General features: G+C 37.4%; 3 protein-coding genes across 4 annotated transcripts; 1 reads left to right on the plus strand and 2 right to left on the minus strand.

Annotated features, from left to right (window-relative positions):
• Window positions 1-2,141: 2,141 nt before the first annotated feature.
• Window positions 2,142-15,187, minus strand: cflarb (CASP8 and FADD-like apoptosis regulator b). Of its 2 annotated transcripts, none has more exons than XM_039690924.2 (10): window positions 15,060-15,187; window positions 12,187-12,487; window positions 11,689-11,794; window positions 11,465-11,600; window positions 11,092-11,153; window positions 10,930-11,005; window positions 8,739-8,797; window positions 8,118-8,187; window positions 6,017-6,509; window positions 2,142-2,486 (listed from the first exon to the last, which is right to left on the minus strand). In XM_039690924.2, exons 2-10 carry the CDS (start codon window positions 12,468-12,470, stop codon window positions 2,360-2,362), a joined length of 1,413 nt encoding a protein of 470 aa, XP_039546858.2. In that variant the 5' UTR covers window positions 12,471-12,487; window positions 15,060-15,187; the 3' UTR covers window positions 2,142-2,359. The 2 variants fall into 2 exon arrangements, with proteins under 2 accessions (XP_039546858.2, XP_039546857.2); XM_039690923.2 differs by lacking the exon at window positions 15,060-15,187 and adding an exon at window positions 14,365-14,500.
• A 569-nt stretch (window positions 15,188-15,756) lies between these two features.
• ndufb3 (NADH:ubiquinone oxidoreductase subunit B3) lies at window positions 15,757-18,294 on the minus strand. The gene is made up of 3 exons (XM_039690925.2): window positions 18,164-18,294; window positions 17,548-17,676; window positions 15,757-16,038 (listed from the first exon to the last, which is right to left on the minus strand). Exons 2-3 carry the CDS (start codon window positions 17,673-17,675, stop codon window positions 15,888-15,890), a joined length of 279 nt encoding a protein of 92 aa, XP_039546859.1. The 5' UTR covers window position 17,676; window positions 18,164-18,294; the 3' UTR covers window positions 15,757-15,887.
• Window positions 18,295-18,489: 195 nt separating this feature from the next.
• On the plus strand, window positions 18,490-21,486 carry LOC120487927 (endoribonuclease YbeY). Its single transcript, XM_039684362.2, has 4 exons — window positions 18,490-18,837; window positions 19,209-19,340; window positions 19,431-19,499; window positions 21,173-21,486. Exons 1-4 carry the CDS (start codon window positions 18,628-18,630, stop codon window positions 21,266-21,268), a joined length of 507 nt encoding a protein of 168 aa, XP_039540296.2. The 5' UTR covers window positions 18,490-18,627; the 3' UTR covers window positions 21,269-21,486.
• Window positions 21,487-21,774: the final 288 nt, after the last annotated feature.

Below are 21,774 nucleotides of genomic sequence, written 5' to 3' on the forward strand. Positions count from 1 at the left end.
GGGGTGAAGACCCTTCGGGCGGCCACGGGGGTAAAGACCCTTCGGGTGGCCACGGGGGTGAAAACCCTACGAAATGAACACCTAAAATGTACATAATAACACTTAAAATATACATATTAACACCTAAAATGTACTTATTAGTATCTAAAATTAACATATTAGCTCATGAAATGGACATATTTAAAATTCACATATAAGCACCTAAAATGTACATATTAGCACATGAAATGTACATACTAGCACCTAAAATGTACATATTAACACCTAAAATTAACATATTAGTACCTAAAATGGACATATTACCACCTAAAATGTACATATCGCCACCCAAAATAGACATATTAGCTCATGAAATGGACATATTAGCACCTAAAATGGACATATTAGGACCCAAAATAGACATATTAGCTCCTGAAATGGACATATTAGCACCCAAAATGTACATATTAACACTTAAAATGTACATATGAGCACTTAAAATGTACATATGAGCACCTAAAAAGTACATATTAGCTCCTGAAATTGACATATTAGCATCTAAAATATACACATTAACAACTAAAATGTATTGACACCTAAAAAGTACATATTAGCTCCTGAAATTGACATATTAGCATCTAAAATAAACATATTAATAACTAAAATGTATTGACACCTAAAATGTACACATTAGCTCATGAAATGGGCAAAGTTTACCTTTTAAAAAGGTACAGGCCCAGTGAAAGCTTTTGTACCTTTTTTTCTGAGAGTGTACATATGTTGAAATGCTTGTCTAAACTGGTTGTATATTTTGAGAGTCGAAATTACAACTGGGCTTGAGGAGAATTGCGCCGGTGGGAATGGTGACTTCATTGTAATCAGCACAGCAAGTGTTGTTGACTTGCATGATTTCGCTTCTTTTACAAAACAGTCTGTTTGGAGAATGAAACCAATAAACAACGTTTTGTAAATTTGCTGCCCAATAATAATTTAACAAATTCGGGAGAGCCAAACCTCCATCCTTTTTTGGTCTCTCAAGAAGCTCTCTACGTATCGTTATTCTTGGTTTTTTGCCGCCTCAAATAAAGGAAGACAGCAACCTAGTTGACTGAAAAAAGCACTTTGGCAGGAAAATGGGAAGACTCTGAAACAAATACAATAATTTGGGTAGCACATTCATTTTAACACAATTAGTTTACCAGAGACAAACATAAAACACTCAGATTCAAGTTTTTTAAGCATGGGACTGTAATTTGCTTTAAACAGACCAGTGTATGAACGAGTAGGCTAATATTAATTCCTAAGTATTTAAATCCAGATTTTGATATGCAAAAGGGCAGGTCTGTATCCACAATCTGATCCGCAGGGAAGCATATACTTTTAGAAAAGTTTCATTTAACCTGAAAAGATCCCGTAGTCTTTTAATATCTTCTTCACATTCTGAGAGGCGCATGACAGCGGGTTATATATAATAATAGATCATCAGCATATAAGGAAACTTTATACTCAACATTCATTCTTTTAATACCACTAATAGACTGTGAGGTTCTGAGTACTGATGATAGTGGCTCTATAGCCAAAATAAATAGCAAAGCGCTAATGGGACACCCTTGCCGTGTACCTCTAGATAGAGAGAAATATTGTGAGCGTATTTTATTTGTGACTACAGTCAGCTGCCTTTGGTTGATGATAAAGCAGATGAATCCAGGAAGTGAATTTTGGACTGAATCCAAATTGGTCTAATACAGCAAATAGATAGTCCCATTCAACTCTATCAAATGCTTTTTCTGCGTCCAGAGAAATAATCACTTGGGGATATTAAAGATCATCCTCTACTGACACGCTTTACATCTTACACACAAACACAGTACTGGATTTGTGTTTCCATGTTAAGAAATAAATCCATAATAACAGGAAAAGTTGGTATATTTTCTTTATGACAATAAATAACACTAATAAAATACTGACATCTTATATAATAGCAACATATGTAAACATTCACATATAAGTAATAAAATCCCAGGTCTCTTGGTCATAAACGGTGAAATTTTGATCATGAGTGGTTTTCTGATCAGTGTTCAAATGGTTCATTACTGTTAGGACATTTACCAATTCAAACATAATCCATTCAATTAAATCATAAGTGTATTTTAAAACATCTCAACTGATTAGCAGTTTAACAAAAGTTAACACAAGTGTGACACTGCCCACGTGTGGACAACATAGCAAACTACAGTCAGTCACACAACCTGACATATTCACTGAATACTCGCATCATAATTGATACAATTCGTATATCAACATCATTATCACGATAATTATTAACGTTAAACCTCAGATGTTCAGGCATAATCCTCGACCTTCACTTGAACGTGAGGGTTCATGACAGATACAGAGTCTTCCTGAGAGTGTGTCTCAGATTGATTGTGTATGATGATTCAGCAGATCTGCGATTGTGTTCATAAACGGCCCGATTCACCGCTGTGTGTATGTCTATCAGATGAGCCCTGCAACGAGCAAATATACATTACATAAAGCTTCATAGAGATCAAAAACAAGATCTTACACACACAGAAGTCAGTTTTAAAGACAAAACAATGACAAATGTCTCGAAATAAAACGTGATCAATGTTCTGAGGTAACCGGCATAATTAACTCCAGGCCGTTGAATTATTCGAGAATGCTAATAATGCTAATGCTAATAAACATAGGCCTAAGCACGATGTACACAGATGGAAAATTAACACATTTGCATTTAAAAACGAATAGTAATAAATATAAAAACTAAAATGAAAATATTGAATTTTAATATTAAATTGGCACCCTATAAAGCAGTATACGGTTCCTTATAAAACTGACCTCTCAGAATGTAAGAATTAAAGAGTAATAATAGTGAATATTGACATGCAGTGATCTACAATGTCTGCTGTACAGTATAATATAGAAAATAACCTGGGGTGTGACAGGATTGGGTTCACGAGAACGATATTTGAACACTACTTTTAAGAAATGTTTAATAATGAAATATATGACTGGAAAAATATTCTAATTGAAAGTCAAAATGCAAAACAATACATGTGCATTTTGAAATGTTTTATCTTGGGCTGTCACTAATGATTATTTTTGGTAATCGAGTAATCTGTCAATTATTTTGAAGATCAGATATTTCTGTGGTAATAAAAATAGAGCCAAGTGAACAATAGCCTTTAAATAACAACGAGGGAATTTCAATGGATCAAATATGTACTTCTTGATGATGTGTTATCGTCCCCATTACTAATCTGTTAAACTGGAGTCAGTGCTGGTTGTGTAATTATGATCATGATAACCTGAAGACCTGCAGCGGTTTCTATACAATTATTAAGAAGAAGTGAAATAGTCGCACTGACGAAGTGCGACTATTTGAGCTGAAACGTTTCTTTATCTCCTGTTTGTAACATATAAAGTATTTTTTAGAGTGCAGACCTTTTTTTTATTGCATTTTTAATCATTTTTAATCAAATAAAATATGGTTTATTTTTAGTTTAAATGAACAATAATGTAATCCTATTCAATTTATGTACATTATGTATTAAAACACACGCAGGGTTTGAAATGAACTTTTACGAAATACATTTTAAAGATACAGGCCGTAGCCAAAACCAAAATGCTAAAAGAAATGAACCAGATAAACTACGTCATAAATGGGCCATTTACAGAACTGGGTCAAAGTCAGAGTTGCACATTTTTCCACAAATTTTGCATGTATGCAAATTGTATAATATACGTTATTTAAGGTAAATCAAAAACTATTACAATTTGAAGTGTAAATGATAAGATTTGTTAAATTTTGAACTCAATATTTCTTTGTAAAAGGCTTTAAGTTAATCACACTGATATCAAAGTTAAGGATTCATTCATTTGAATATTATAAATTGAACCAAACACTATAACAACATCTTAATTAATAATTCAATACTCTATTTTAGACAAAACATGCATGTTCCGGTCGTGACCAGTGACCGTAATGGCGAGTGCGACTACATCACATCACAGAATATTAACTCGCATACTAAAACACACTAAAGGCCCGTACACACCGGGACGAATATCAGCGCGCGTTATTCGCCAGCGTTTTTCAGCTTGTTTTTGTGTTCACACCCAAGCGATTTTCGCTGACGATGAGCCGAGTGAACATGCAAATTCATTCCCTGGCATTAGATGGCGCCCATTTGCTCTGCAATACCTCTTCGTATCAGTTCTCTTTTATCAAGATGTTTATAGTCGCTGTCGCGTTTGTCATTTAGTTCTTTATCTTCTGACACCAATGAGACCAGCAGCTCTACATTCATCTTGCCTTGCATGTTATTTCTTCCTGGCTGTGTAGACGGCGACGCTACTTGGCGTGGATCTTCTTCGCCGTTACGCATGTGTGCTCGGCAAGACCGTTTCGTGTTTGAGCGCCCCCAAGTTGTGTTTTACTGTAACTTCAGAAGCTCCAAACACGTGAGCAAAAGCGGCAATCTCATTGGTCGGATAGTTTTTGACATGGCGCGTCAAACTAAAAAAAAAACGAACCCGAGGTGTTTTTTTTAAAATGACGCTTTTACGCGTGGTGTTTTACTTGTCGGTGTGAACACTCACATTGGCGCCCATTGTTTAGTCACAACGTCGGCAGGCCTTAAGATGCTAATGATTTGCATAACTGTACAAACATCCTGTTTATTTCCCCCAAATAAATTATTATGCGTTCCCTTTTGTCACTACCAAAACAATGATGGCATGTTTCAGTTGGTAGTGACTAGGGCTGGGTATTGAGACAAATTTCACAATTCGATTCGATTTTGATTCACAAGCTTGCAATTCGATTCGATTTCGATTACGATTCGATTCAATATCGATTATTTTGGATATCAGTTACAATAAATGGCAATTTTTCTCAAGGGAATCAAATCTCTTAAATGCTGTAAACTATGGTCTATGTCTAGTTGTAGCCTATAGACTTCATTAGCCTAATATGAAGGTAATAATGAACTGTTTTTTAGCTATACAAAATCACACTTTTATTTATTTTATAATAAGAAGATTATATGAAATATAAACATTTAAATGGTGGCTGTCATAAAAACTTGCCAGATTTATTCAAATATGCATTAAATATTGAAGAACACTAACGAGTGTGGACTAATTTTCTGGACTAATTAGTTTATGTGGGTTTTCTGAGGTAAATATGACGATACATGCATTGATTACAAGCTGTTTAATTGACGTCTTTCCACGGTTGAAACGCTGATTGAGCGAATCAATGTGACATGATACGGATTTGGATAAGTTGTACTCTATCTTTAACACACTTTCAGATGCTCATTCATGTTTATTTGGCGCTGTGACTGGTATTATTAAGCCGGAAGAGAGATCAGCGCTGCTGCTTCTCCAGAGCGATCTCACGCCAAAACGGCGAAACGCAATTTATGTTTTTGAATTTCTAAAGAAAATGGACGTAATTTGAAAATTGAGACTTTGTTTCATATCAATAGTAACAAAGGACAAAGATTATTGCGATTTGTTGGATGCGCGCAGCTGCGATACAATGATCCATTCATTCAAATGAAACAGGATGACTAATCGATTCTTGAGATTTAAGAATCCATATCGGTTCATAAAAATGAGAATCGATTAATATCGAGAAATCGATATTTATTACCCAACCCTAGTAGTGACAATTTAAGAAACTTTTGGGTTTGGGACAGCCACCTCCCAATTGAAAGTAGCTAATAAATGATGGTTTTATATATATTAAGCTTAGGGCTAGGCGATAAAACGATAACGATAGTTATCGCGATATAATTTTTACTCGATAAAACGATATCAAGAGTTCGATAAATGTTCGATAATGTTTATTCGCGAAAAAAACGTAACGAAACCATTTATCCGCTCGGCTCAAAGTCCAAACGGTAGTGCAGCTCGCACTATTATTATACCACGAGACCTCAGTATAGCACATGCCTGCAGAGGGCGCCAGTGTTGAGCACAGCGAGACCTCGTCATCGCGTCTCACCTCTTGCGTGTGTCGGTCAGGGCGGCTCTGAGGGCCTGTAGGTACACGGACCGGTGGCCGGGCGTCTCCAGCTGGTGTCCGTCAGTCCAGCAGTGGCTCCAGAACACATCAGCGTCCTCCGGCACCGCCCTGGACCGGCACGAGGACACCGGCCCGTCGGTCTCCAGCTCTCCGTCCCCCGGCCCCACACACGCCTCACACTCCTCGTAGCTCTGGATGAAGAAGAGCTTGGGCTTGCCGGCCAGGCCGGGGCAGGAGCGCGGGGTGAACAGTGTCCTGAGGGCGTCCAGGCTCAGTCCCGGAGCCAGCGGGTCGGTGGCCAGCAGGAGAGAGGAGCGGCTCCGGCTGATGATGCAGCAGACGAACACACCCGCCGTGTGGAGCTCCTGCTGACGGGACACGGCCCTCAGCGTGGACTCCAGCTCGCGCTCGCTCAGCAGCCGGTGCAGCGTCACACTGAAGCGCAGCGCCAGGAACGCCTGCTCCAGATCGTCTGTGCGGGACACAGGAGAAGAACCTTTAATAACATTCACTCCACTAAAGGGTCCTTAAAGGTGCATTGTGTCATATTTAGCAGGATCTGTTACAGAAACGCAATATCATATACATAACTGTGTGTTCAGTGGTGTATGAAGACCTCACTTAATGAACCGTTATGTGTTTATTAGCTTAAAATGAGCCATTTCTCTCTACACACACCGCGGGTTACAGTGGCCATGAACGGACAAACGTGTTTCTTCATTATGTTCCGGGCTCGTACAAGGTGTGTAAATTTGGTTGATATATTAAAGTAGCAGTTCACTTTTAAAAAAAAACTTTTGCTGATAATTTACTCACCCCCATGTCATCCAAGATGTCCATGTCTTTCTTTCTTCAGTCGAAAAGAAATTAAGGTTTTTGATGAAAACATTCCAGGATTTTCTCCATATAATGGACTTCAATGGGGTCCAAATGGTTCAAGGTTCAAATGAGAGTTTCAGTGCAAACTGTTCAAAGGGCTTTAAACGATTCCAGACGATGAATAAGGGTCTTATCAAGCGAAACGATCGTTCATTTAATAAATAATCTTTTTTCAAGTCATTTGGTTCATTCAACGAAATTGACTCAGAAAAAAATTCGTTCATTTTGAGGAACGAGTTCGAACAGAAGGCGAGCATTTGAGCTTATAAAACTTAAACTTTGTTATTTATTTATTAAATGAGTGATCGTTTCACTTGATAAGACCCTTATTCATCGTCTGGTGTCGTTTAAAGCCCTTTGAACAGTTTGCATTGAAACTGTCTTTTGGACCTTGAATCGTTTGGTTCCCATTGAAGTCCATTATATGGAGAAAATGCTGGAATGTTTTCATCAAAAACCTTAATTTCTTTTCGACTGAAGAAAGAAAGACATGGACATCTTGGATGACATGGGGGTGAGTAAATTATCAGCAAAAGTTTTTTTTTTTAAAGTGAACGACTCCTTTAAAGGCTATAAATAATGTATTATTTACTTGAGATGCGCACTGATCACTATGATGGCTTTGAATTGCTTGATAAAATCATGAGTACATTATAATTGTGTGTTTGGGACATGGATTTTAATTGTGAGACTTTTGTTTTTGTAACGAGGATGTGATGTAATTTTGGATCTAGATTAATCGGCCAACATATCGGCTTCCCAATATGTAAAAAAATCATCGGTTTTCGGTCTCAGCCAAAATGTTCATATTAGTGCATCCCTAAAAATATTAAAAACACTGTGACTGATTAACTATAGAATTTGCTGTACTTTTCCATAGATCGGGGTCAATAGAAATAAGAAATTAATATTTGTATTCAGCAAGGATGCATTCGAATGATCAAAAGTGACAGTAAAGACATCCATGATGATTCATAATTCAGAGAAATGCTGTTGTTTTGAACTTTAGATTAATTCAAGAATCCTGAAAAATTACATTTCCACAGAAATATGAAGCAGCACGAGTGTTTTCAACACTGATAATAATCATAACTGTTTCGTGATCATCAGATCCTCATATTAGAGTGATTTCTGAAGGATCATGTGACACTAAAGACTGGAGTAATGATGGTGTGTGTGTGTGTGTGTGTTTCTCTCTCACCTCCTTCAGTGCCGACACAGTCTATGATTAAACACACTCCTCTGGGGTCCGTCATCCTGTACACCTCCTCCTGTTAGACATCAGATAAACACACTCACATCACACACCTGACAACGACCCTTCAATCTCACACACACACTACAACACTACAATGATCTCGCTATGAAGTTATTCTGCATCAGGTTGTAGAATTAAACTTTTATTGAAATAAAACCCAACATTTCTTCGATAAATCGCATCCAAAATAAAACTTTGTGCAATGTGTTTAATTATTTTATATACACACACATGTATGTGTATAATAAAGACATTTTTACATGTGTATATTTATTCATACTTAATTTATATTATATATAGATACAAATATTTTATATATAAATAACACATTTTTCTTAGATATATACAGGCATGTGTGTGTATATATATATATATATATATATACTGTATATGCAAAATAGTTATACACAGTGCACACATACACATTTTACACACAAACTTGTATTTTGGATGTGATTAATCGTTGCCCAGCACTGAATACAGGATCTGTTTAAAGCACATGATTGGAGAACATGTTTCTAATTCATGCTCCAGTAATTCATCATAAACACGGGAAAGCCTGACCTGGCAGCCGGAGCCGGAGCTGGAGCGGGCCGCTTCCTTCTTCACTGGAGTCTGCGTATCTGTGAGGAAATATTACAACACAAATATATTACACTACATAATACAAACTTAAAATAAAGCTTCTTGACTGGCATTGATGGTTCCATGAAGAACTGGAACATTCACTGATTCTTTTTTCTCACCGATTCTTTTTTAACAATTTTTCTTTTTTCTCAATGATTCTTTTTTTTCTCAAAGATTCTTTTTTTCTCAATGATTCTTTTTCCCCCCAATGATTCTCTTTTTCTCAATGATTCTTTTTTCTCAATGATTCTTTTTTTTTCTCAATGATTCTTTTTTTTTTTCTCAATGATTCTTTTTTTTTCCTCAATAGCCGCTTTCCGACCGGAGGGACTTTTGCAGTTCCTAGAACCTAACGTTCCTATAACCCTTTTTTTTCTCGTGTTTCCGACCGGACTAAATTGGGGATTTTTTAGTTCCTCAGACCGTAGTTCCTATAACTCTTTCAGTACCTAGTCTATAGCGAGGGCTTTTTTTAGTTCCCTTTCCCTAGGTCTACGTTGATTGGTTCAACTTATTGTCAACACGGACGGAACTTGTAGCGCGCTGTCTGCCATGCCGTGTGTTTTTGCAAACCATTACAAGGAGGACTAAGACAAACATAACGCATTCAACCAGCTAATTGCTAATGCTAGCTAAACTTACCCGTCGTTTCGTTTGCCTCCTGTGCTCTGCTCTTTTATCTTCTTCCATCATATTACTTAATATCATATTACTATCATATTATAAATTCTGATTATGCTTAAATGCTGGTTTGTTGTTGTTGTATGTGGCCGCACTATGTCTAGTGATGTTTTTTTATAAAGACCGTCGCCGTGCTTGCGTCCTACCAGTTCCTATGGCCACTTGGCCAGTGCGAACGCAAGCAGCAAAACCGAGTTTGGGGGAGAGTAGTTCTTAGAACTGTTTAGAAGTGGACAGTTCCTATAACTAAGTTCTTATAACTACTTGGTCGGAAAGCGGCTAATGATTCTTTTTTCCTCAATGATTCTTTTTTTTCTCAATGATTCTTTTTTTCTCAATGATTCTTTTTTTCTCAATGATTCTTTTTTTCCTCAATGATTCCTTTTTTCCTCAATGATTCCTTTTTTTCCCAATGATTTTTTTTCTCAATGATTTCTTTTTTTCCTCAATGATTCTTTTTTTTCTCAATGATTCTTTTTTTCTCAATGATTCCTTTTTTTCTCAATGATTTTTTTTCTCAATGATTTCTTTTTTTCCTCAATGATTTCTTTTTTCCTCAATGATTCTTTTTTTTCTCAATGATTCTTTTTTTCTCAATGATTCCTTTTTTCCTCAATGACTCTTTTTTTCTCAATGATTCCTTTTTTTCGTCAATGATTCTTTTTTCTCTCAATGATTCTTTTTTTCTCAATGATTCTTTTTTTCTCAATGATTCTTTTTTTTCTCAATGATTCTTTTTTTCTCAATGATTCCTTTTTTTCCTCAATGATTCTTTTTTTTCTCAATGATTCTTTTTTTTCTCAATGATTCCTTTTTCCTCAATGATTCCTTTTTTCTCAATGATTCTTTTTTTCCTCAATGATTCTTTTTTTCCTCAATGATTCCTTTTTTTAATGATTCCTTTTTTTCTCAATGATTCTTTTTTTCCTCAATGATTCTTTTTTTCTCAATGATTCCTTTTTCCTCAATGATTCCTTTTTTCTCAATGATTCTTTTTTTCCTCAATGATTCTTTTTTTCCTCAATGATTCCTTTTTTTAATGATTCCTTTTTTTCTCAATGATTCTTTTTTTTCTCAATGATTCCTTTTTCCTCAATGATTCCTTTTTTCTCAATGATTCTTTTTTTCCTCAATGATTCTTTTTTTCCTCAATGATTCCTTTTTTAATGATTCCTTTTTTTCTCAATGATTCTTTTTTTTCTTAATGATTCCTTTTTTTCTCAATGATTCTTTTTTTTCTCAATGATTCTTTTTTTTCAATAATTTTGTGTGTGTGTGTGTATGTGTATAGAATATAAACTGCGTAAACCTTTGCTTTAGACAAAGGGTGGAGACTAAACAGTTTTTGTGACTGTTTCCTAGTTGATGGTTTTAGTGACCTCACTACCACTGAGGCAGAACGAGCTTGGTCTAAACTTTCACTGGTATTTCCTTTCCTATAACTCACCACAGAATTTGTGAGTCTGCCACCCTTTACAGGAACCCAATGAGAAACCTGATGAGAAACCCGATGAGGTGTGTGCCTGTGAACGACACAAACAGCAAGAGTGAGTAAACCAGTATGTAAAGCAGTGTGTGTGTTCTGTAAGACGAAGCGTATGGCTCTCACCGCTGGCGGTCTGAAGTGTTGAGCACGCTCTGGAGGACACACTTCTGGATTGGCCATCACAGCTGAAAGAGCGGATCTCAGTTATTTTAGAAAGGAAACCAAATCTAATCACTACATTTCCCCTAAAATCCCCATTCATACAACCGACAACTAGAGACGTAACGAAAGAGGAACTGAATCACATGACATGTGTACTACATCATTGTGGAATGTTGGAGTAAACCCCTGAATAATACAACAGGCCGACAAGCTTCAGTCTCTGCTGTGATTGGTCAGATGACCTAGTGTGCTGTGATGACAAGTGATATCCGAAAAACATAATAGTGTCACTTTAAATCATAAAAGCACAGGTGAGTCTGCTGGTAATGCCGACCTGTGTGCTGGAAGCGGCTGATCTTCCTGGCCAGATCCGTCCGGTGAATGGACCTCAGACAGTCTTCAATAAAGCCCGTCTTCTCACTCGAGAGCTGGTCCAGTTTCTCCAACTCCACTACGATGTCTAAGAAACTCTGCAAATAGTTGCAAACACACATCAGTCCCACACACGAAACCTCCGATCGCAGGACGCTGAAGAACGACGGCAGCGGCGCAGCTTACCTGGACGTTCTCCAGCTTCTGTTTGGGTAACGTGCCTCTGAGTAAGAAAGACAATGACTTCAGGTCCTCGGCGTCCATGTCCTCGCTGACGTCAGCCATCAGCGACCTAACACACACGGTAATGACACTTTCACAACATGTCGAGTCTCTGAATGGTTAGTTGATGAATGTATGTTGCTGATGTGGAGTTAACAATCTTCAAGTGTTTGATTAGCATATTCTGTCATGATAATGTACAAATCGGGTTTATGTAAATTCTAGGGTTGGTGATGTCACTAACCCGGGAGGAAGTTTGTGTAGTTCCTAGCAGCCGTTTGTTGTAGTCCTTAAAAACGATTTCTTTAAAAGCAAATATCTCCCTTTGCTTTGAACGTTGTAACTTTGCAGATGTTGTTTATGCTCAAACAGCAACACTACACACTAACCAAAGCTAGAAAAGTGAAATCCCGATCGAACACTGCTCTAACACACTCTTAAAATCCTGCAAGCGAGCTGTACCTGTACTCCGGCACGGCCTGGCGCGTCCTCAGCATGCCCTCGACCGAGCTCTTGCTGGTGCTCAGCACTTCTCTCAGCAGATCGTAGCGCTTGATCTTCAGGACCAGCTCCATCAGGAACACGCCGTCCACCCGCGTCTGGCTCAGCAGTGTGTGTAGGGTTCCTCTGGGGTCCGCAGAGAAGCGGTCGGGGTCCAGATCTCCACACAGGTACGAGAGGCGCTTGCACTCGTCTGTGCTCAGCTCTTCTGTGATCTGACTGATGGTGTGGGACAGGACCGACATTCTGCTCCAAACACACGCTGAGGAGCACACACACTCACTTTAAGCCTTCCCACAAGCACTATCGCGTTTAAAAGACGTCTAATAGCCGTCCAAACACAGCCTATAGTATGAGAGACTAGTCATCCGTTAGAAATTAAATGAGTTGAGTGAAAAGATGAAACCAAACAGCTTGACATTCTGCTCTAAACCCACGCTGAGGGGCACACACACTCACTTCTAGGACTTTACACCACAGCCAATGTGGTTCATTTACCGACATTTAGGGGTTTAGAGTATTTGCATAAACCCAGTGAGACAGATGGCTCATTCTCGGGGCTACTTTCACAATTAAACTTTGAAAAGGTAGCGGTAACACTTTACAATACCGGTACACTTATAAGCATTAATTCATGCTTAACTAATGCACAGATTATACTGAATTAATGTGTAACTAATGATTATCAAAGCTATTCATTAATGATTACCACATTAGGAGTCTGTAAGGTTAATGTATTAGTTCATTCATTACTTGTTTTAATTAAATATGTAATTGTGGATTAATTCCATAATACCTCATTTTTTTAAGTAATAGTGTTAATTAATATGTTAATTACCAGAATGAGCCAAAGCCTTGTATTTCAACTTCCAGATAATATGACAGGTGCACTAATATACATTAATACATGATTAGTTACTATATTGTTAGTGCAAATTCATGTGAAAATGACTACAATTACTAAATGATTAGTTAATAATGATGTGCCCCAACCAGTAAAGTCATAACATAATGATGATACCTTTGCAAATCATTAGCTAATGATTAATTAAAGCAGGCAACTGGAAGTTGAAGTGCATAGCTTTGCCTAATTGTGGTAATTAACACAGTACTTTACACTATTAGTTAATAAAATATGTTATTAAGGAATTAATACACAATGACACATTGAATTAATAGCAATTCATGTATTACTTAATCTATTAATCATATAGACTCTTTATTAGTTGCTGATGCAGTAATCTTTAATTAATGGTTTAGTTCTTCATTAGTTATACATTAACTCATCATTATCTGTGCATTAGTTAAGTATGAATTAATGCATATTAGAGCACCCGTATTGTAAAGAGTTACCAAGGTAGCTTTATCACTTCTGAAAAAATAAAAAGCAGATAAAATCAGCCTAAACTGGCTGGTGCGCTTTAACTGGTCTCCCAGGCAGGATTTACAGGGGTTTTGGACACTTTTGATAGTCAAATCACCTTTATTTAAATATTTTACAATACATATGTTTCAAAGCAGCTTTACAGTGATAATAGGAAAATAATGCAACAAAGTTTGTTTCAAGAAGAAAATAGGAGTCCAGCTTAAGTAAATTCAGTGCTGGTTTAAGATGACCAGGCTAGTTTTAGATGGTCAAACTGGGAGACTAGCTCAAACCAGCTAAGACTTTAGCGTTTTTATTTATTTATTTGTAGGATAATATCATGATATTAAAAGCTTACATTTCATTAATCCTATTTTTTGACTAGGGTAAATGTTATGATATTTCTTTTACATTCAAAGCAGGGTCATCCTTTTACAATCAAATGACTATCATAAAACAATTCGTTATTATTTTAACATGGTTGTTTCCGCCAAAATAGCCCTGTATCGTATGTTAAATAAATATCTTCACGATTTCTTTCACTATAGGCCTAATTCTTTTTGACCACAGTCTGTTTTACTATATTAACAATAACTTTAGTTACACTTTTAGCTAAAAACTATTTAAAAAGAAAGCTATTATTATTGGATGTATACCGGTCTAGTGGTAACGGTTGTGTGAGCGCCACGCTTCAGTGTTTATGTGGACGAGATTGAGATTGAGTAAATAACTTAAAATATTCTGCGATAAAAAGAATCAAACATAAAGCTTACCTCGAGAGAGCTGCTCTTTTGGCTGAACTGGAGCCTCTGCACATGATTAATATCGTTAATAAAAGAGACGGAAAGAGGAAGTGATGTAAAAGCTCAGTGTGTGGAAAGCTCTTTTTTTACAGTCTATGGGTGAAACCCAGTGGAAAGACATGTCCCGGAAAGCAGCCACACTTACGTCAGTGACATCATGCGTGCTAAATGTAAATTATTACTATAGATAGACAGTAAAAGTATTATTATTACTACCTTACCTAGTCTATTTGTTTAAACCTTAAGGACAAATACATCTCACTTGTTGAAATTTTAATGAGATTGAGTAAAGTACGTGAAGCACCTGTCACTGTGTCCGATGTGTTGAAGATGATATTTCTCTCCAGGCAGAAACATTCATAATAATGCTTTAAGATCTGAACAAACTAGTTGTGATACTTTTGGAGTATTGGCGCTTTAGTGTTTAGGTTTAGTCTTAGACTTGTCCAGCTGTCAAGAAGGCATTAAAAGGAGATTAAAATGCTGAGAATCACAACTGATATTATTTCAAACACATTTCTCCATTAAACTAAATATTAGCTTTCCTGCAATCGCCAGCATTGTTCTGAACAATACCACAACATTGACAATAAGACACTGATTCGTGCTTTAGTTTTTACAGCAAATTTCATAAGACATAAATGAAGTGCACAACAGTGCCTTACTAAGAAAACTTCAGAAGGTCTTCGACGATTTGCTTCCATGTGACTCAGATAATGTGGAAAATGACCTTTCCTGTAGTGTGTAATAGAGCTGTTTGTGAATGCAAAAGGTCTGCTAAAGATGAATGGAGTCCCTCAAAAGAATAGCTCAAGAGTGACCAATCACAGCAGAGACTGGGTCATCTGACCAATCACAGCAGAGTTGGGCTCTCAGAGAGGCGATCCTCTATCAAACCGGTTCAGACACTGAGAGAACAGAGCTGATGAGTCAGAGGATATTATGAGACAATTCAAGTTTTTATTTTTTAACCTTGGATGCTTTTCAAGCTGCTGTGAGTCTCCAAAATAAAAATAACATAATACAGTAGTTTAATCATATAATAGAGTAAGTAGTTGGTTCAGGGATTCGGTAATGAAACTTTCACTTCTACATTCCACAATAATGTAGTAAGTCATGTGATTCAGTTCCTCTTATACATTACGTCAATATTCTGTAGTATTCTCACTGGTATGAATTGGATTCTATGGGAAGTGAGATTAGATCAGGGTTAGAAGAAGTAACCAGAAACTTAGAAAATCCTGGTACTTACATACTGATCTATATGCTGACGATTCATACTTACCATACAGAATCATACTTTTGATGGCTCTAAAGGTTTGGCTACAATTTCCAATAAAAAAATTAATAAATCAGGCTCGGTCCAAATCACTTAAGTTATATTTATTGTACAGACTGGTCGAGGGAAACACAGGAGAATGAGCGCAGGCTTATTATAGACCTGCACCACGCACACACACATACACACTCACACACACACGTCAGTCACATGATCAGTGCTCGCTCTTCTTGGGTGGGAAGAAAGCGTACTCCACGGCCAGAGCGACTGCGAACGCAGCGAAGCCCGTCTTGAAGCCACGCATGAGCACGTCTCTGAGGGTCACCGGCACCCCGAAGCTGCCCGCGAACCTCCACGCCTCGTTCCTGCACACACACATACACACACACACACACACATGAGCTGCTGTACGAAACACAAGTCACTTTAGGAGAATCTCTATTCACTATAACCCATAGTCATCACTCGTACGGTAATATGATCTGGAACTAATTGCCCACTTTATGCAGCATATACAACCAATCAATAGTTAGGAATATTAATATTTTTATAAGATATTTTTGAAAGGAGTCTCACCAAGGCTGCATTTATAATAAATGAATTTATTAGTAAAGTGTAATGTATTCCTGTGATGTTCAGCATCATTAATCAATTCTTCAGTGTCACATGACCCTTCAGAAATCACTCTAATATGATTATTACATATGATTATTATCGGTTTCTGCTGCTTAATATATTGTCTTAACAGTTCTGTGATAGTAATCTATCACAGTTTTCTCAGAGATATGGATCAGCACGACTGTCTTCAACACTGATAATAATCATAAGTGTTTCTTGAGCATCAGATCCTCATATTAGAGTGATTTCTGAAGGGTCATGTGACACTGAAGACTGGAGTAATGATGCTGAACATCACAGGAATACATTACACTTTACTAATATATTCACATAGAGAACGGCTGTTTAAAATGAAAACAATATTTCACATTATTACTGTATTTTTGATGCAGCCTTGGTGAAAAGGAGACCAGATTATACACGTTGAGTTGTGGACATATTGATTTTCATTGTATTTTTCAAGACCACAATGTCAGATTTAGAACAATGAACATTTGTGGTTAGGAATAAAACAAAAATAACAACTGTGTTAAAGGATTAGCTGACCTAAACATGAAATTTCAGTCATTAATTACTCGCTCTGGTGTCATTCAAACCCGTAAGACCTTCGTTCATATTCACTGTTGACTCTGTAAACACAGTGCAGGTTCTGCATCCGGCTCACTATTGGCTGACGCTGGTCACTAGAGACGGCCAATAGTGAGCCGGCGTTCTGACATAGAACCGGGAAGAGTGTGTTTACTATGTGAACAGCATCAGACACTGACACAGATAAAATCGTTTTTTGGTCACGAAGTATTCTCGTCACTTCAAAACATTAAGGTTGAACCACTCGAGTCACATGGACACTTCAACGATGCCTTTACTACCTTTCTGGGCCTCGAAAATTGCAATGACGTTGCAGCCTATGAAGGATTCAGAAATCAAAATCTTCATCGTGTTCGGAAGATGAACAAACGTCTTACGGGACATCCGGGTGAGTAAATGATGACAGGATTTTCATTTTTGGGGTGAACTAACTCTTTAAATGAGTTTGAGAGTTGCCTGTTTTCACCCATGAGAGGAGATGAGCACATACGATTCTTAATAGCAAAGGCCAGTACAAATAGAAAGTATTAAAGCAAACATGATTAAAAATCAGTTATTTAACTCAGAGGTAACTTAATTTCTTTGTAATAGCTGACTCCGGGCCATCACTTGAGTTGCAGATAGCTGAGAGGACGCATATATCAGTGTGTGTGTGTGTGTGTGCTCACCGAAGCCAGGGGTCCTGGAGTCCTCTGCGGGCCAGCCTCTGCTGGGTCACCTCCAGCGGGGTCCCTTCAATCTTCCACACCCGATAGTCCGGCATCGGCAGCTTTCCGTGTCCATGATCCCCACCCATGCTGAAGACACCTCACAGTTTCAGTGTACAGAAATAAAACAGCAAAGCAGTGTCCCTCACTCTTTTTCAGTATATTTAAGTGTGTCACTAATCTAAAAGAACCAGTTCAAGTGACTCGACTCGCCCGAATCACTCGCGAACGAGTCGAATAAAGTGGAAACATTAAAGAAAGATTCAAAAACGAGTGGTTAAAATTTATGATAAATTGTGTGAAGAGGTATAGCGGTTACATTCATATTTAGCGATTGCAACTGAGTAGTTTAGTTGTACTAAGTTGTAACTAGCTGTTTAGTCGTGTTAACAGTGACTGACTATTCAGATACACACAGAAACAACACAAGCGAAGCAGCGAATGACATCTAGCAAACAAACACCGACTCTGATGCTGTTTTCAGTGCCACATACGTATATTGTCCAAAGTAAATGTTAAAATAACAATACATCGGTGTAAATTATTTCGTTGTGTGTTAAATAGCGGCATAACTTACCTTGTAAATCAAAGTGACCTCCAACACGAACGCGCAAACAGTGTGGGAAGTTCCTCCTGGTTTCTACTTCCGGAGAACAGTAAAAGTCACAGTCCAAGAGAAATAAATACTAAGAAAAAGATAAGCATATATTTTTACATATGTATATAAAAAAAACTCAAAATTGTTTTTAAAATAATTTCATATTAAAATATGTAGTATGTACTAAAATATCCAACGGTTTAATGACAGAACTTTTATTTTGACATGTATGAACGGTCGAAATGGCGCATGCGCACTTTCAGTTTCCAAATCAATGGACAGAGCAAAGTCGGGAACATGGCAGTTGTATCGAAATGACCGGTCTTTTTAATAAATATACGTTTTTACTTTAGAAACGTATATTTACAGTCCGTAAGCAGTAGAGTAAATACACATACGTCTGACACACTCATCATATATTGATCGTTGACAGTAGTTTGGGGATGGGGCTCGTCCTGCGGAACCTGCAGACGGTGGTTCCTCTGAGGCGCGCGCGCATGCGCAAAGACGTGGAGATCCTGAGGCACATCTTCGGCGTGCAGCGGTTCGACATGGGCATCATCTGCGTGGACAACCGCAGGATCCAGCGCATCAACCGGGTCTACCGGCGCCGGGACCGGCCCACCGACGTGCTGGCCTTCCCCTTCTATGAGGTACAGCCGCCCGCACACACTCTTCACACTGATTCCTGAACGATTCTTCAGACAGTATGTGTGTGATTGACAGCTGGCTGGAGCCTGTTTTCGACACGGAATAATAATAATAAACAAAAACTGATCATTTTCTGAGTGGCTTTTCTCGTAATTTTGAGAAGAAGAAAAAAGATAATTGCTAGTTTCTCCAATTCAGACTTTATAACTCAAAATAGAAAGTTTATACCGCTATCTAAACTCTGAGGGGGTTTGTCAGAATTGTGAGATACACACACACAAAAAATTCTTTATTGCATTTTTTTTACTGAAAAAAAAAAAAAAAAAAAAGATCTGAGCCTGATATGTGTGTGTGTGTGTGTGTGTGTGTGCAGGATCTGAGGCCGGGGAAGCTGCCGTGTGTCCTGCAGAGAGATGAGTATAACCTCGGGGACATCTTCCTCGGGGTGGAGTGTGTGATGCAGCAGTGCAGAGAGACGTCGCAGGACCTGCACCAGACTCTCACTGTAAGACACACCGACTACCGATCACACTACACACACACTGACGGACACAGTAAAGGTCTTCTCTCTCTGTGTGTGTGTGTGTGTGTGTAGGTGGTCACAGCTCATGGGATCTGCCACTTACTGGGATACAGACATGAAACTGAAGAGGACTGGAATGAGGTACAGCATACTTTAGTGTGTGTGTGTTAATCAGGAATTTACTTAGGAATCCTAAGTAAATTCCTGATTAAGTAAATTCCTAAGTTAGGATTGTCAGAAGAGGGAAATGTGTGTACTGAACAACATGAAGCATTGGTTGAGCTAAACTGGTATTATCTAATTGTGTAGTTAGATGTATCATCTGACAGGTATTCAATAATATATATATATAATCATAATTCATGTGTGAGAGTCGAACAGAAGGACTAAACCAGTCAAACATCCACTGATCTGAGGACTCTGGGTTCTTCTTTTACTACTATTTTCTAAACGAGTGATTAAACTGGTAATCTGAGCAATGTTAAAGGTGTTTGAACACATTTAGGTTTGACTGTAATTAGAACTTCGCTAATATTTAAGATAAATATGAATTTTGACGGGCCTATCCCCAATTCTGCTCGGACAGCGTGCAAGTTTGACTTTCTGAAATTTAAGTCCTTTGAAAACAGCCATGACCTCTGCGAAGAGGTACTTGAAAAGTGCGTGACTTACCGGTAAATAAAATATATATGAAAAAAAAATTTTAATTAACAAATGCAATCTTTTCACCCAAAATGAACACTGATAAACCCATCAGACTAGATACAAATATACCAACATTATAACCATTATATTTAAATACATTGTATTTTGGATACCGTACATCTTTACTTTGAGTTATAAAAAATTGAGATCTCAGATTGTAGTGCTTTAAAAGTCCTTGAATTACATTTATTTAATGCATATTATTAAATGCATTGTAATTTGTATTTTAGCTATAAAAACCCCAAATTCAAAATTGTAATATTGTGAAAAGGTTTTCATAAGCTGTAAGCCATAATCATCAATGTTAAAACAAAAAAAAGGCTTGAAATATCTCACTTTGCATGTAATGAGTCTATATATTAGTTTCACCTTTTAAGTTGAATTACTGAAATCAATGAACTTTTGCACGATGCTCTAATGTCGAATATGGGTCAATTATTTTATCTGATATTTATACATAAATAAGTGTTCCTTTGATGTATGGTTTGTTAGGATATGACAATATTTGGCAGAGATAACACTATTAGGAAATCGAAAAATCGCCTTTAAAATTGTGCATTTATGTTCATGATAATGCAGCATCCACTCACAGAAATTTATGTTTTATGTATTTACGGTGGGAAATTTACAACATATCTTAATGGAACATGATCTTTACTTTACATCCTAATGATTTTTGGCATTAATTTAAATACTAATAATTTTTGGCATAAAAAAATAATCTATAATATACAGACACAGCCGTGCGTCACGTGACTGGCTTTGTGATCCAGGGTCTCGCATCTGTAATCTGAGTTTTAAAATATATCCTAAAGATATTGTTTGATAAGCAAGCTCTCAGATTATAGTGCTTGAAAGCCCCACAAATACTCCTTGAATTTCATTTATAGCATATTAAATACATTGTAATTTGTATTAAAAAAAACAACTTGTGTCTGTAATGAGTTGAAAACTTATTTATTGAACAATAATAGGCATTATAAATTTTGTATTTAATATATATATTATTAAATCCATAGTAATTTGTATTTTGAATGCCTTATGTGTGTAATAAAGTTTGTAAGAGTGATGCCTGACGGACACACGTCTTCTCTCTGTCCCACACACAGATGCAGCAGAAGGAGAGCTACGTCCTCAGCGAGTTCAACAGGCTCACGGGCAGCCGGCTCGAGCCGCTCACCAAGAGATGCGCACACCACACGTGACACACACCAGCACTCGTTTCTCTAAATCAGTTTTATTTTAAAATGTGTTCAAGGAATCCAAAGACTGAATTACTAAGCAATCGAGTAGAGCTTATAGCACTGTTGTTTCAGAAACACAATCTCCTCAAGACGACCCCAACAGAAGACATGAATAAAGTGGTGACCGGACACATGGAAACAAGACTTACAGACATCCTAAAATAAATAACATCAGCTGACACAGTCACATGGCATGCTCTCTATATCCAGTAAAGGTGTATGAACGTTTCACTTCTTCCTGAAGACACACACTTTTCTACACGACGGCTGTGCAACTCCACATAAAGCTCGACAGAAGGAAAACTAAACGCTTCACTGGGTCTGTCGGAGGCCATCTTTAAAAAAAGACAAGCTACGTCATCAATACCATTGAGCTTGTTAGAATAACGCTTTATAAAATGAGAATAAAACAAACAGTCATCAGTGAAGCCTTGAGTATAAACCGAGCCGCTCTCTCGTCGCTGTAT

This window comes from Pimephales promelas, chromosome 7 (genome assembly GCF_988280905.1).
Source record: "Pimephales promelas chromosome 7, fPimPro1.hap1.1, whole genome shotgun sequence".
In the NCBI taxonomy this organism is placed as follows: Eukaryota; Metazoa; Chordata; class Actinopteri; order Cypriniformes; family Leuciscidae; genus Pimephales; species Pimephales promelas.